General features: G+C 42.3%; 1 protein-coding gene across 11 annotated transcripts in view; it reads left to right on the top strand.

Annotated features, from left to right (window-relative positions):
- caskin1 (CASK interacting protein 1) overlaps positions 1–13,441 on the top strand; it is a 115,266-nt gene extending 101,825 nt beyond the window's left edge. For 10 of the 11 annotated variants that reach the window (XM_042392669.1, XM_042392664.1, XM_042392670.1 and 7 more), the window contains 8 exons: positions 2,035–2,136; positions 2,387–2,525; positions 3,689–3,832; positions 4,013–5,247; positions 5,357–5,656; positions 5,922–6,510; positions 7,828–8,350; positions 9,361–13,441. In XM_042392669.1, the coding sequence (XP_042248603.1) occupies positions 2,035–2,136; positions 2,387–2,525; positions 3,689–3,832; positions 4,013–5,247; positions 5,357–5,656; positions 5,922–6,510; positions 7,828–8,350; positions 9,361–9,457 (3,129 nt within the window). In that variant the 3' untranslated portion in view covers positions 9,458–13,441. The remainder of the gene's footprint in view (positions 1–2,034; positions 2,137–2,386; positions 2,526–3,688; positions 3,833–4,012; positions 5,248–5,356; positions 5,657–5,921; positions 6,511–7,827; positions 8,351–9,360) is intronic. The other variant, XM_042392666.1, reaches the window with a different exon arrangement.
- Positions 13,442–15,859: the final 2,418 nt, after the last annotated feature.

Below are 15,859 nucleotides of genomic sequence, written 5' to 3' on the forward strand. Positions count from 1 at the left end.
GGAGTGGGACCATTACTACTAGCTAAAAAAGTATAAATGTACTTTTTGTGCCTGTATGTTTTCTTAAAAAAGGTACATTTCAAATGACCTCATTTTGTAGTTTCAAAGCTGAGATCCTAACAACTGAATTTGCATAATATATGAAAGCTACATAAAAGTAATGCCTCATTCAGTGTTTTAAAGCAAACTTCGCATATTTTGTTATTCATATGAAATTAAATCCCTATAAGAGCACATACAATATATGGTTGAGTCTCGTGGCTCCCACCAACCCCACAATATAAAACCTTAGATAGCCATTTTTAGTAAGCTCTCACAATTGAATCTGTGTGCCATCTGCCCAGGAAGAAACATCTGAAAGCAAAAGAGTGGCGAGCGTTCAGTATCTATAGATGTGGATATTTATCTCAGGAGTTGGTGGAGACTAAACCAGAGGTAGCAGACCATTAAAATGTTTGAATTACATTAGGCAAGTGGCCAGAAACACAACTCAAAATGAATGCTCATGTTGCTCTGTGGTTGCTGGGCGTGTCCACAGGTCTATCTTTGCTAATGTCAGCCACAACAACTTGTATCTCAGAGTTGTGTTACTGTAGGTTACCGTGAGTCTTTCTGCCTCCTTGTGGTCAATAATCACTTAATGCAGCTTTAAATAACAACAGGAATAGAAGAATTAGGTTTGCCTAATGAAGAACAAGAAATGTATGTATCCAGTATATATTTTTATTCCTATGATTACTTTGATAAACAAATCACGTTTACCCTCTGAAAGTGATGACTTTATAACAACAATTAAAATCACAAAAATAACCAGAGGGTTGTTATGGAAACTAGACTTGTCTTCTTTCCTAAAACAAGTAGACTAAATGTATGTTCATATCTCAATATTGCATCAGTCCAGTAATAATCTTTTGACTCGCAACCTTGACTGTTATTGTTTCTATGTAATTTTACTGTTATTGCATGTATGTTCAAATTGCACTAGGCAGAATTCTGTCTGAATCACAAACTGAAGCAAAAAAATAGTAAATACAATTAAATACAATTGATTTATTTTATTTTTAATCATAAAATAAAAATAAGCCCTGGTTGGTTTTTGACATTTCTCCACTGAATTGATGAAAAAAATAACCAAAGAGCAGATGTTTACAGTATATCCACTCCACACAACCCTCTGACCCTTCCCTCACCTTCAACACTGCTGCTGATGCTGCTGCTGCTCCCTGTTCTGGAGAAGTAGACCAATGCTATCTACCACGCTCACCTACATACAAATAATTTATAGCATATATAAATTATTTGTATCTATACGTACACTCCGTTTAGCTGTGCATGCTGAGGGGTTCAGAACTTCGCTGAGTTATTATTAGAAATATGTCGTAGAATCCTGGCCTCCTACTGTATGTTTGTGTCACATCTGCAGATTATTTATAGGTTATGCAACCAAGTGTGTGTAAGTGTGCTCCAATCTAGGTGAGTGTTGTGAATGTTCATGTATGGTTTCAAAAGTGTGTTCTTGTGTCTCCACCACAACTACCACCGATGTACACAAAAACAAAACTAAATAGACAGTGATGGGATGATGCACTTTATTTGTTAATGAATCACAGTTCCAAATAAATAAGCACTCTATCATTTTTGATTTCACTTAGCATAGCTATTTAAGTCTGTATCAAGGATACAGGAAGTAATCAGTATCAAAATTAGAGTTGGATTTACATAATTTTGGAGAATCGAGCTGATTCTTTCTTTACAGTGCTTCCTTTTCACCGCAGACATTTGCTTTTGCTTTCCTTGCTCTTCTTATAATTTTGAGACATTTACATTTCTGCTCTTTTTCTCTAATCTGGCAAACGCTTTCATCAGATGTCACGCTGTCTCTTGTTTCTTGCAAGTTTTCCTCTGTGTGTGTGTGAGAGAGAGAGAAAGAGGGAGAGATTGCTGGAGTCTTGGGGAGAATTTAATGCACTTTATGGAGGAAAAGCCTACACATGCCACTGCTGTATCTTACTTGTGTGTGTTGTGTGTTTGTAGGATCTGACAGCTATTGGAATAACTAAACCAGGTCACAGAAAGAAGATGACATCCGAGATTAATAAGCTAAGTGTAACAGAGTGGCTGCCTGATCAGAAACCTGTGAGTGAAAACACACACACATACACACACACACACACATACGGGTTTAATGATCTATAGATGCTTGCCTGGTATAGTGACTACTGTCCTGCTAAAACTATGAGTGTCTACCATATTTTTCTTTGTTGATCAAAAAATGTGAGTATTGGCTGACTTGGTTATAAGTCTAAGTCCGTTTTCAAAGGCAAGCTACCAGTTGAGTTAGCATCAGCTAGCCTGGTGACCAGTCATGTTTCTGGTGTTCCTGTAGGCCAATCTAGGAGAATGGCTGTCTGCTATTGGTCTAAGCCAATACTATCAAGTGTTAGTGCAGAATGGTTATGAGAACATCGACTTCATCACGGACATCACTTGGGAGGACCTGCAGGAAATAGGCATCACCAAACTGGGTAAGACAGACAGATGTACTCTGTCCACATAAATCCATTTTTTTACATTAGGACATATAGCCACCTTAGCAGTTACAGCATCACCTTTAAAGCACTGCATATGTCTGCCATCAAGTTCAGCACCATAGACAGCACTTCATGCTGCAGTAAAGGAAGGCTTCCCTTCCCTTTGCTATTATTGAGCTACACTTTAGTTATTTAGGTTAGGTTTAGACTGTGTTTTTGGGGAAAGCATTTATATGCTCTAAAATTTATAAGGAGTTGTGGTGTGGACATGTTGCATATGGAGCCCCAAAAACGACAAAATTTAAAGGTTATCAAGACAAGTGAAAAATATAAATGGTTACGTCAATAAATAGTAAATATAAAACAAGAGAGATGCACTTGAAGATTAAAATAATGTTATGAGGAAAAGTGCATGATGTCTGTGGTTTTCCAACCAGCGTTAACCAGCTAACTTTGTTAGCGCTAGCTTGCAGACTAAATGTTTTAGCTAGTGTTACAAGATTTAATCCAGTGATGCTACAGCAGTATGTAGAGACACAGTATATAAATGATTAACATCATGTGCACTTGCAGTTTGCATGTGTAGTTTTATGACCAAAGTCAGCTTTAGCCAGGTAGCTATCTGAATGCTGTCTGCTGGTGCTCAGTGTGTTTAGCTTACAGTGTTTTCAGTTAAGTTAGCTAGCCACACAGTCTTCTTTATTGCTGAATGTGAAAAGGGAAATAAATGATGAGCGAAAAAGGAAAATCAAGGAGTTGGTGAATAAAATTAGCTAGTGAAAGGTTACTAGACAAGTAAAATTAATTAAGCCTTAATGTTTTTAATTTTGAAAAAGTGTTTTAATTGCTTTTGTTTTGACCAACTTATTAAAGTGTTATTAAGCTTTCTACTTATTAAAGTAGAAAGCTTTATATATTTTTTACACTCCATTTTTATTATTAAACCAACATTATTATTAATCTATGTATTCAGTCATATTAATTAATAGTTTCTGGGGTCCATAGTTGCAGACTATGTTTACATTCTAAGTTGAGGGAATATCTATTTTTAAATGATAATAGAAAACATGATTTGATAAAAATATTTGAAATCATTGAATTTCTCCTTATGATTTTAATGAAACAAGAAATGAAATTCCAATCTGTTAATGTTTTAGGTCATCAGAAGAAGTTGATGCTGGCAGTGAAGCGGCTGGCTGAAATGCAGCGCAGTTCAGAAGGGCGGGGCTCCCTCAGAAAGAAGCCCCCGCCAATCACGCTACAGCAGGAAGTCATGTCGATGGACAGCCCGCCCGCAGACGGTGAGCTAACAGATGATGCATAATAAACTTTTAATGAGATTTAATTTAAATCTAATGAGTATGTGCATGTCTTATCTAATTTTCCCTCAGAGTTTTATTTCTCTCATAGGACAGTCCTGACCTTGTGTCCTATAAAGATGAATATTCTTCTTAATTTGAAGTTTCTTTGTCTGTCTTCAGAGGTCATGTCTCCAAAGATGAGCACCTTCCAGGACAGCGAGTTGAGCAGCGAGCTACAGAATGCTATGACCCAGCCAGCTCAGGAGGTCAAAGCTCAGCGAACCCGCAGCCTCAGTAAAGACCATGATGAGGTGATGACAGGAGGAGGAGGTGGTGGTGGGCCACCTAAGAAGGAAGCGCGGACTATGAGGCAGCAGAGCAGCCAGGGAAGCACCTCCTCCCACAGGGGCAGTGTATCTTCTCAAGGCAAACACCAACACCGTCACTCCCACTCCCACTCCCAGCCTGCACCTCCCTACACACCCCCTCACACCCCTACCAAGACCAGGACCTCATCTTCCTCTTCCACCTCCTCCATCCAGAGCACAGCTTCCCCGCAAGCCAAACCCAAGCCATCCCCTCAGTTTATCCAGGGGGACAGACCTCATTCACCGCGCTCACAACCCCCTCAGTCCCCAACCCACCGCGGAGTTACGAGTACACAGCCTCCGCCCCAACAGCAGCAGCAGCAGCAGCAGCAGCAGCAGCAGCAGCAGCAGCAGCCTCAAGTCCAGCCGCAGCACCAGGCACACCCTCAGCACCACCCACAGATGCAGGTCATGGAGGTCAGGGAGAGCGCACAACCACAAGTACCTCTCCTCTGTCTCCCACCGGAGGCAGAGCTGGCAGAGGGAGATGGAGCAGAACCATCAGCGCTCCAGAAGAAACGCGCCCACAGCCTCAACCGATATGCTGCCTCAGATGGCGAGTGTGATGAGAGAGCAAGAGGAGGAGGCAGAGAAGGAGAAGAGGAGGTAGCGGAAGGTCAGAGCTCGGCCGTTGTCAGAGGGGAAGGAGGTAAATACGCCACAGTCACCCACCGTGTCAGCCGCAGCCACTCCGTCCGCAACCAGGAAAAGAACGTCAACCGCAACCAGACACAGTCCTTTGCTCTGCGCCAGAAGAAAAAAGGCCCGCCGCCACCACCGCCCAAACGCTCCAGCTCTGCCATCTCCAGCTCCAACTCCAATCTGACAGATGCAAACACACAGCCGCTGGCACCCACCACCACGGGTGGGATGCTGGACGTGCCTTACCACCAACAGCGGCGGGCCAGTGACTTGGGGGTGTCCGTGGAGACAGGTGTTGTGGAGACAAACAGCGTGGGGAGTGTGAGGAGCATTGCCGCCATGTTGGAGATGTCTTCTATAGGAGGTGGAGCCAAAGGGATGGCGCTGCAGAAGAATTTCCTGCAGGTATGAGAGTCATAGTAGAAATATTGTCCACATATATTTACACATCAGACAGAATCAAACTTACTAGCTAAAACATGGTCAACCAATGCTATGGTTGTGTGTTTACCAGGTGGGGAAAACACGTGATGCCATTGGTCTGGATGGTGAAGTGGTGAACCGACGACGGACCATCAGTGGGCCGGTCACCGAACTGGTGGCGGCAGCCAGGCGCGACCAGCCAACTCCCTCCGCTTTCCCCTCCCCCTCCACCCAGCCTGAAACTGCCCCTCCACCTGTAACTTCCTCCTCACCCCACCCTCCCTCCTCACCCCACCCCAGCTCGGGAGGCAGTGGCAGTTCATCGGAGAACCTGCCATTTGCAGAGGAGGGAAGCCTGACCATCCGCCGGCAGGGTCGAGGAGAAGGACAGGTAGCTATCTATATACATGTTTGTCTATCAATCTATCTATCTATCTATCTATCTATCTATCTATCTATCTATCTATTTTAATATACATTATCTATCTATGTAATGTAATGTTCTAAAATCAAATGTGAGCTAATGTAGTACAAATCCATAGTGAAGCTTCTGTGTTCTGTAAGCTTTATTTGTGTGATCCATGTATCTTTGTCAATGTTTTTGACTGTTTGTGCAAAAATTGCCACTTGTCACGAATGTATGAATTTTCCGTTAGTGTGTATTTTGTGTCTGTCTGCAGGGTGATGGCGAGGGTCCCCAGGGAGACGGTGGCTACACGCAAGAGGACATCTCCATGGTGGAAGCCACTGCGACCTTAAAGCGACGGCCCCGCAGCTCAAAGCCTCACCCCAACGGCTCCGACTTCACCCTCCAGGAGTCGTCCACCGTCAAAAGACGGCCCAAGAGCCGCGACAAGGAGCCCGAGGGCTTTGCAGATCTTACGGGGGCTAACGGAGAGCCTGTGGGCAGCGGGGCACCGAACACCACACAACCAGTCCCCTATCAGAACGGCACAGCCACGGTGAAACGCCGCCCGGTGTCTGATGCTGGAGTGACTGAGCAGCCGCAACCCCAACATCAACCTCAACATCAGCCCCAAGTGACTGCTGCTCCTCGCAGGAACAGTGTAGACCAAGGAGGTCCAATGGTCAGTGAAGGAGGTCCAGTGAGGAAACCAAAGCCTCCAGTCTCCCCCAAGCCTATTGTGGCACAGATAAAGAGACAGGGAGGCCCACAGACCCCCCCACAGGCTGTCTCCAACAAAAGAGTCCCTCTGCCAGGCCCTGGGACACCGGGCAGCCCAGGTACTCAGAGAGTATGTGTGTGTGGTGGTGGTGGATTAGAATAGGGGGGACAAAAGACACAAGTTTTTTAGTGCTTTGCTTTTGGGACAAGTAAAAAGTGACGGGTTACATCAGCAGAGTATGTCTTTCATATAGGCCACAGCTCTCTCATCCTGTTAATAAGTTTGCTTCAAACAAACTAGTTTGGATGAAGTACCGTCTGAACATATCTAAATGCAAAAGTGTTTACAGCTGTTCCAAATCGCCACACTGGAAGGTGGGGTGAATAGCCGGCTGTCAGTGAGCAGAGCGAGACGCAATGAATCATACAAATGGGGATAACAGCACACACTTGTTTGTGCCCACACAAAGTGACAGAAGTAGTTGTGTGAAGATGAAGAAAGAGAGCTTGAGAGTTCAAACCCTGCTTACTTTCTCACCTCCACACACCTGGCCAATTGCCGTGTGAAGTCGACGTGCTTGTCAGTTTCAGAAAGTGCAACAATTGTCGAACACAACAGCTCAACTTCTGACATTGGAAAAGTGTGGGAGGAGTGAGTTTCAGACTCTCAACAAGCACTTTGTTTAAAGCATACTTTAGCCTTTAAGCTACACAAGCCTGTAAAAGAGTCAGTATGCTCAAAACAAACGACTATGTAAGGCGTGTCGTCTGACCACATCAGAAGATAAATGTGGCTACAGCCATCTGAATGGCCACACAATGGCCAAGTCAGTCATCACTCAAATGGGGATAACAGGGTACACTCACCTTGAAAGTATTATAGTGTTGAACAAGTTCTGACTCTCACCTTTGCATTAAAGTTAGAGAAATGGTGCAGGGTCAAGAGGGTTTCAGACACTGTTCAATGACCTGAAAAGCACTTTGGTTTAAGCATTTTGATCCCTTTCGTGTCACAGTCATAACAAAGATGACTAAGCTACAACTTATCAGAGCAGGGAACATCTAACAAAGAGGTCATACATACTATAGGATGCAGATACCAGCAAATGTAATACTGCTTTGACATTTTTGAGGAAGTAATCCACTTGAAATCCATAAATCCCATCGGAGGAAGACAGAAAAACTTTTGTTTCAGTTTCATGTAGAAATCCATATTTCCAGGGCAAGATTAAAACAAACTGTTGTCCCCTCACCAACCTCCACACATGAAGCTGCATGTACTTTGTACTTTGATATAAACCAGAAAATGACACACAGTAAACCTTGGCCTTTTGAGGCCCCTGGGAGCCAGGAGCTACAGAATGGTTATGTTTGAAGTTATGTGATTTTTGTCAGTAACCCAGCCTTGCTCTTCTCTCTCTCCCCTATGTCTGTAGTGGAAGGAAAGAAGATCCCTCCACCGGTCTCGCCAAAACCGGTTCCCCCACCCACGGCGCCCAAACCGGCCAAGCTCATCCACTCCATGACCAGCCCACCCTCCCCTACTCTGGGCCCTCCTCTGGTCAAGCAGCATACCGCAGTGACCCGACAGACCAGCTCACCTCCCTCCTTCCCCCAGTCCAACACCCCCAGCCCACCAAATGCCAAGCCGCCGAGCCCGTCTTCCCAAAGCCCGCACACCCCGCAGACCCCCACTACGCCACAGACACCCCAGACACCCCAGACTCCTCAGACTCCTGCAACTCCCAGCCCAACCCCGCCACCTGTCAAGCCTCCTCGCTCCTCCATCGGGGGCGTGTCAGTGGACAGTGGGATGACAGGGGGCGGGGTCATGGCGCCGACTCCTATGTCGACAGACTTTACCGTGGATTCTTTAGTGCATCAGAAGTTGGAGGAGACAAGTGCGTCGCTGGCTGCAGCGCTGCAGGCAGTGGAGGATAAGATACTGCGGCATGAAGAGTAAGGATACACACACACACACACACACACAAACACTGTACACAAATACTCCCATACTCACATTACACACTCAAACATACTCAAAGGCTTCTAGTTTCATGGTGGTAATGTGATAAGAACTACCAATGACAGAAACCATCCTTGGGAAAAATTTAGGCTATTTGACGTGTACTTTGACTTTTAAGTTTGACTCATGTTCTATCCGCTAACACGGAGAGGGCGGGACTTATGACCTATACTGCAGCCAGCCACCAGGGGGCGATCGAGATGTTTTGGCTTCAATTTTGGAGAGCTGAAATGACATCCATATTCATATACAATCAATGAGTTAAACCAATTTACGGAACTAATATTGGATTAATTGGCTAGAAAGCTACTGCTGATAAAATCTGCCAGGTGTCAAAATCATTGGTTGCCAGCTAGAAATTTCCAAGCGGTAAATAGATTTTAAACTTTAATTTAAAACTTACTCTTGTTCTATTTTTATTGATTTTTGCATTTGTGGGAGAAAACACCAAGACACAAGACACATTCTTTGTATGCTTGCATACTTGGCTAATAAACAGATTATGATTCTGAAAAGAGAAGCCTGCTTCTGTCTACCTTTATAGAGACAATGTGTTCGACTAGTTCACGGCGCTAATGTTAGCTTAATAAGCTAGCTAGCTACAGCTGATAACATCTGCCGAGGATGAGAAGCCTGCTTACCTCTGTCTGGATCAAGGAGATTGCTTTAAAAATAAATAAGAATTTTAATTGGTAATTCTTCCTCTGTTATAATTGTAAACTGCATATGTGAAGTGAATGTAAAGCTTTACAGGCGTAGCAACAGTTAGGAGTGAAAGCTCAGTTAGCTCCACCTTTTCATTATTGCTGCCAGCACATACTACAGTGAAACTACAGGCCCAAACGTTAAACGTAAGATTTCAAGTATTTCCCATCAGCTGGTATAACTTGTACTTTTGTGTGTGTGTGTGTGTGTGTGTGTGTGTGTGTGTGTGCGCATTTAGCTCTGTGGCTGAGCAGAAGACAACAGTCAGCATCCTCGACGACATCGGCAGCATGTTCGATGACCTGGCCGACCAGCTGGACGCCATGTTGGAGTAACCATAGAAACCAGTCAGCATGTCTCCATGGCAACGCTGCACCAGGAGTGACTCAGATGGCACAATGGGCAATATGCCTCTCTAACTATCTCTCCTTCTCTTCATCCTTCTCTCTCTGCCGTGCCCATCCACTTCTCACTCTTCCCATCTCCGGTGCCGTCCGTCCATCTGTCCATCCATCGCTGCTCTGGAAAACCTCTCTTCTTCTTCTTCTTCTTCTTCTTCTTCTCTTCCTCTCATCTCCTGCCGCTGATGATAAACATGATGGTGGAGCAGTGCCACAGGCCTGGACGGACACGTGGCAGAGAGGGCGCAAGAATGAAGAATGGACATAAAGAGAGAGACGCTTCAAGAGAGAGGGGGGAAAAAAAGGACCAAAAACGACTGATGGGGAGAGAAAGTTAAAACAAAACAAAACAAAAAAAAATCACAAGATGGAGAGATGAAGAAATGCAACAAAATGGAGGAGACTGCAATCAAAGTGTGGGTCTTTTAGAACTCCACGTGGACTCTTGAAGCTATCATGGCAAACAAATAACAAACTAAACTAATACTGATTGAAAAACCAACTGTGTAATGAATCATAGTATGGTATGTGTACATTCTAAGCATGGAGAGTTTATATCTACTGAAAAAGTCCTGCATTAGCACAGTAATATATAATATACCGATAAATATGAATCTCTAGCTCTTTGGTTTGATGTCTTGGTTCTGTGTGGAATGGTGACCTCTGGTGTTGTGACGATGTAAATGACTTGGTGGAAAATTTTATCTGTGACCAAAACGAGACTATTCAGCTCCTGAGGTGTGTGTGTGTGTGTGTGTGTGTGTGTGTGTGTGTGTGTGTGTGTGTGTGAGAGACAGAGAGAGAGAGAGAGAGAGAGGGTGTGACAGGTGTGTGTATGTGAGCATCAGGTTAGTGAATTGTTGGAATTTCAGGAATCAAATTCAGTTTCCTGGCTGCATCCTCATCGTCATCCTCAACACACACACACACACATGCATGCACGCGCTCACACTCACACGCACACACACGCACACACACACAGGAGAAGCACAATGACCCATGCAGCCAGCTTGCACACACACACGGGAGCCTGCACAATATACATTTAAATGAGTGAAGGGGAGGGAGGGAGGAAACTGCAGTAAGGCTACAGCAGGTTTTGGAAAGCAGATGTTAGGTCTCGGGGGTAAAGTTGGCACTACAGAAAATTTGGAGAAGGGATTTCAGGATGCGGTTAAAGGGATTTGGGTTGAATGCCTACAAGGTTTAAGCAAGGGAGAGGCAATAGAGTTGGCCAGTTTTTCAGGAGGAAGAGTCTTGGGGGTTAAAGGTCAGATTGGGCTTGGCTGCTCCAAACTCCCTCACATAGTGCACCACAGTCAGAGCCATGTGTTTCCAATCATTCCTGATACCTGCTGTTGCTTAAAACAGTAGCAACAAACAAAACTGACAAACTTTTTAATAGTCAACAGGAGAAAATTCAACAACTTCAGTTTGCTATTATAGAAACCAATTTGGTCCAAGTACTTTCAAGAACACTTTCAAGTAGGGATGCATTGCAACTTTTTCCTCCTCCGATCCAGATCCCCACAGTGCCTCTAAAAAGCGTTCACTCCCCTTAGACGTTTTCATGTTGTATTATTTTGCAACATTAAATAAAAGCAGATTTTAATTGGTATTTTAACACTGATCAACAGAAACAGAGCCTTTAATGTCAAAGTGAGAAAAGATCTAAATGATAGAAATATATGAAATACAAATCCCTTTTTTGTGTTTGCACATTTTAATAGCCTAAATCATGACTCAGATGGTTTTAGTAGTCACATAATTGGAGATAAGAGTTAAATGGAGATCACCAGTGTGTAGTGAATGGGTTTCAGTTGATTGTAGTATTAATACGTCTGTGTCATGACGTGAAGACAAAGGAACACTGAAAGGTGACTGAAAGGCACAAGTCTGAGGATGGATACAAGAATATTTCCATCATGAGGAGATGGAAAGAGTATAATACAGTTGTAAATCTGTGTAGAGCTGGCTAAGTGTGATTTCCATTTCTCAAGGATTGATTTAACTGAACTTTAAATTTGTCTTGCATCCATCCCAACTTGTGCTTTTCAATGATGATTTCATGGAGTTAATTGGAATGTTCTTTTGTCTTCATGGTGGAGGTTTTACCACAATATAATGAAATTGAAACACACCAGAAGTTGGACCTGTACAGCTGTATTTAAGATTAATTGTCATTTCTCAGCACTCACATACATTGAAATGAAAAGTATCCTCCACTGAGCTACCGTGCCGCCCCATTTATACCACAACCAACTGAAACCCGGTGATCTCCATTTAACTAATTATGTGACTCCTAAAACCAACTGGCTGCACCAGTCCAATTCAGGTGTGTCATATTAAAGTGTGGGAATACTTATGCAAACAAGTTACTTATATTTTTTATATTCACATCACTTAGAAATCTGTTTTCAGTTTGACATTAAAGGGACTTTTTCTGTTGATCAGTGTCCACATTAAACTTTGATTCAAAATTCAAAGAAGTTCAAAGTTCAAATTATGAAAGTGTCCAAGGAAGGTTGAATACTGTTTATATGCGCTGTACACTACACTGCATGGAATCATTTTTATGTAAGGTAACATGAGTTGGGAGCCTGCCTTGAATGAATGAATGTAATTGATCATGGAAATTTGATAACATTGGTGAAATAACTGTATTTAATGTGGATTGGTCACATGTGTCTGATACCTGAGGTCAGTGATGATAGTGATACTGCATCCCTACTTGTAAGACCCTGTTATAGTGTATCAATTTACACGTCCCTGATTTCTTTTTCTCCAGTTTTAAAAAAAAAATGTACGAGAGGATTGAAACCCTTCCTGACACCTCAGTGGACATCCCTATCTCTCATGTCCCACACTCTCCCAACCACCCACCCCGTGTTGCCATGACAATCTACATCATCATCCCCACCATCCCCACTGGCATCTCCATGGTTACTACACAGTGTGTTGCCATGACAGTGTGTTCATGGGATAAAAAAAAAAAAAAAAAAGTGTTAAGATGGAGCGAAAGGCGGCAGAGATCTGTGGAGCTGAATGGTTTGTTTCAGTGTTAAAGAGGTACTCCGGTTTTAGTATTGTTGTTCCAGAAAGCTGGGAAAGTCACTTGAGCCTACACTTCCCATAATGCAACTCAGTGGTGTCTTTTGTTAGACTCTCCCTGCCTGGTAAACACACATCTTTCAAACTCCATGAGCCCAGTTTGTAACACAGGCTTTCTAATATGAATTCAGTCTGCAAGCTCAAGCTAAAATAACCCTGATGACATCACTATGACATCACCAGGGTTATTTTTTTCAGACTTGACAGAGCCACAGAAGACACAACTGTTTTTGAAAGGCTGAGTGGTACTAACCCAGACTAGTAAACTGATCCATATGTGTAAAATATGCGGAGTGCCCCTTTAAATTCCTAAAACCAACCAGAAACTGCATCCAGCCAAAGCAAATCTAGGTTTCTCAGTCCCATAGCAGCCACACTCCTTATATAAACAATTAAGAATTCAGAGAATAGTTGTGGTATTTAAATTATGAATCACATAGAGATTATATATATGGATATTTGCAAAAATAAAAAATGAAAAAGTGTATTTATGATGTGTGTGTCATCCTGAAGACTATTTTTCAAAGTTAACAGATCTAATCTGAGTGTTGAATCAGTTTGCTTCTCCATGCTTAAGTGGTCCGAGCTGATGAATCATTGTAGGATACCATGTCGGGACATTTCCAGGAAGCATTTTGTTTATTTGTGTCCAGGTGTGGCAGTGTGTATAATACAAGCAATTCTTGTTGTTCAGTTTTTATTATTTTTGTATTATTTTAAATGCAATGTTGTTTTTCCTTTAAAACATGTGCCTTGCTTTGTGATTTTTTGGTCTGACTACAATACAGTAGATGGGTATGAACAATATATGGGGATCTCTCTTCTTCTTCTGTTTTTCTTTGTTATTTGATGTGTCATCATTAAAATGACGCGGCCCCACCCTCACCTCCCCTCACTGTCACCGATGACGTGTGATATTTGACACATAAGATCATCAGACCTGAAGAAAAACCAACGTGACATCATTTCCACCACTTGTTTGAAACACAAAATCTCCAATTAGCAGCTAACTTTAGCAACTTAACATGATGTGTTCACATGCAAAAATGTACGAGAGGAACATCTGGATCTCCCAAGTCAGCGGCTGTATTCAAGTGCTATTTTGTCAGAATATTAAAAGAATGGTTTTACATTTCTTGCTGAGAGTCAGATGAGGAGTGATATCAATCTTCTCATCTAACTCTCAGGAAGAAAAGGACAATTTCCCAAAATATGAAACCATAACTTTAAATTGCAGATTCACAAAAAACAGACCTGTAATGAACACTAATCAGTGAATTGTCAGTTATGATTATAGGCCCAGATGTGTAATAAATGTGTAGGTGTATATTTGAGTTTTCTAACATCAGACTGACACACATCTTGATTTTTCTGTTATGGTGAGCAGGTCAAATTTAATTATGCCAGAAAATCAGGTGCCAAAAACCTGATGTTTACGTGTGAAATTTCCAAGCAGATGTTATTTTTTTCTATTTATTCTGTAGCATATAAATGCAGGGTAACCTAACTTCAACTCATCCTCCCGCCCTCACAGCTGCAGTTTACAGACGTTCTTGCTTTTTAAAATAGGCCCATATCGTTAAAAATAACATTTTACCTTTTCCTTCCTCGGGTCTCGTTCTGGTCATCTCTCATGTTGTTATTTTGAAGTGTGTTTGGGCATGGGGGGGGTTGGGGTCAGACTACAATGGTGAAATACTGATGACTAAACGGTGAAAAAACACAGATGGTCGAATATGTTGTGGAGCAAGAGTACTGTTCATTTTCTTTCTTAACTAAAGAAAAAGTGGAGCTGTTTCAATTTGATTTTCCGCCTGTGCTTATCTGAACAGATGCTGGACTGGTGTCTCCTCTGCTCTGCAGTGACTGTATGCGAGTGCTTGAGAGGCCGAGTGTGTGTCATGTGTTGCTCTGCTATTGACTGTATGAAACCAGTGTGTGTGTTTGAGTGTGTGTGTGTGTGTGTGTTGTAGTGACTGGACAGTGGTGTGCTTGCAGTGACTGCATCTTATGGCCATCTGCTCTGAATAAATAAATGTTCTATACAAACCCTCCCTCCTCAGCCTCTCTTTGTGTTGTGAACTTTGTATTTTCAGGGTCTTCCTCCAGGGGGCAGCACATGACTGTATCAATAATGTATTTATAAGTCTTTTAAAGTCCCTTCACATCCCTGTTCCTCTCACACAGGTGCTTTCTAAATTATTTTGGTTAATTAGATCTCAGGACATGTCCAAAGGTGTTTAATAATAGGAATAGTTGAGCATTTTAGGAAATACTTATTTGAGCTGAGTAGATTGATACCTCACTTCATGTTTGTACAGTAAATATAAAACCACCATTAGAAGCTGGTTAGCTTAGCTTAGCATAAAGACTGGAAGCAAAGAACTGAGCACCTCAAAAGCTCGCTAATTATTTGTCACTGTTAGTTGTATCCTGCATATTGACCCCTGTAGAACAGATGAGTGGTTCCCAACATGTTTTGCATATCACCTCTTGAGACAAAGCTGTGTCTACTTGCCACCCTTCATCTTTACGAGTGGTGAGTGGTTTTAGAGTGATTTTTCCAGTTTTATTTAAACACTTCATTACATTTACCTTATTTGAAGAGCTAATTACACAGCAATTAACCAGAAAAAGGCTAAGTTAGAAAGACATTTGAAAAATTGAATTATGTTTTTTCTGCTTTCCTGTTGTGTTTCTCATCTCACCTTTGGTTTATGTCAGGTGGGTCAAGAGGCCTCGGTTGGGAACCACTGTAATAGTGGTCACAGCCACAAATGAGCTGTGATACCAACCTACTGAGTAACCTAAGATATTAAGCAATTTATTAAACAATATCACAAATACACAGATTTTCATGTTACGTTTCATATGCTTGACTGAAAGAACTCAAGGTCCAATTACTGCTTAATTCTTCTTCTCATAGTCTTCATCAATGAGTGGAGATGGACCAGTTCTCATCATGTGAATTATGAAACTTTGTGATAACAGGTGTTTGTTCATATATGGGGGTTGAGATTATAATCCCCGTTTTTGTTCAAGACTGGTTCAAGACTGGCATTTTAAGTGAACGATGAAGACCATAAGTTGCGATTGAAAAAAGTAGTAAGTGGACCTTGACATTTTGTAGTTTTCATCAAAAAACTACTCTCAAGGTCAAGAAAGAACTTTCAAGCTCAGTTTCTTTATGCTATCTAACATTAGTGCATTGTGTGAACAGCTGTT

Source organism: Thunnus maccoyii, chromosome 18 (genome assembly GCF_910596095.1).
Source record: "Thunnus maccoyii chromosome 18, fThuMac1.1, whole genome shotgun sequence".
Taxonomy (NCBI): Eukaryota; Metazoa; Chordata; class Actinopteri; order Scombriformes; family Scombridae; genus Thunnus; species Thunnus maccoyii.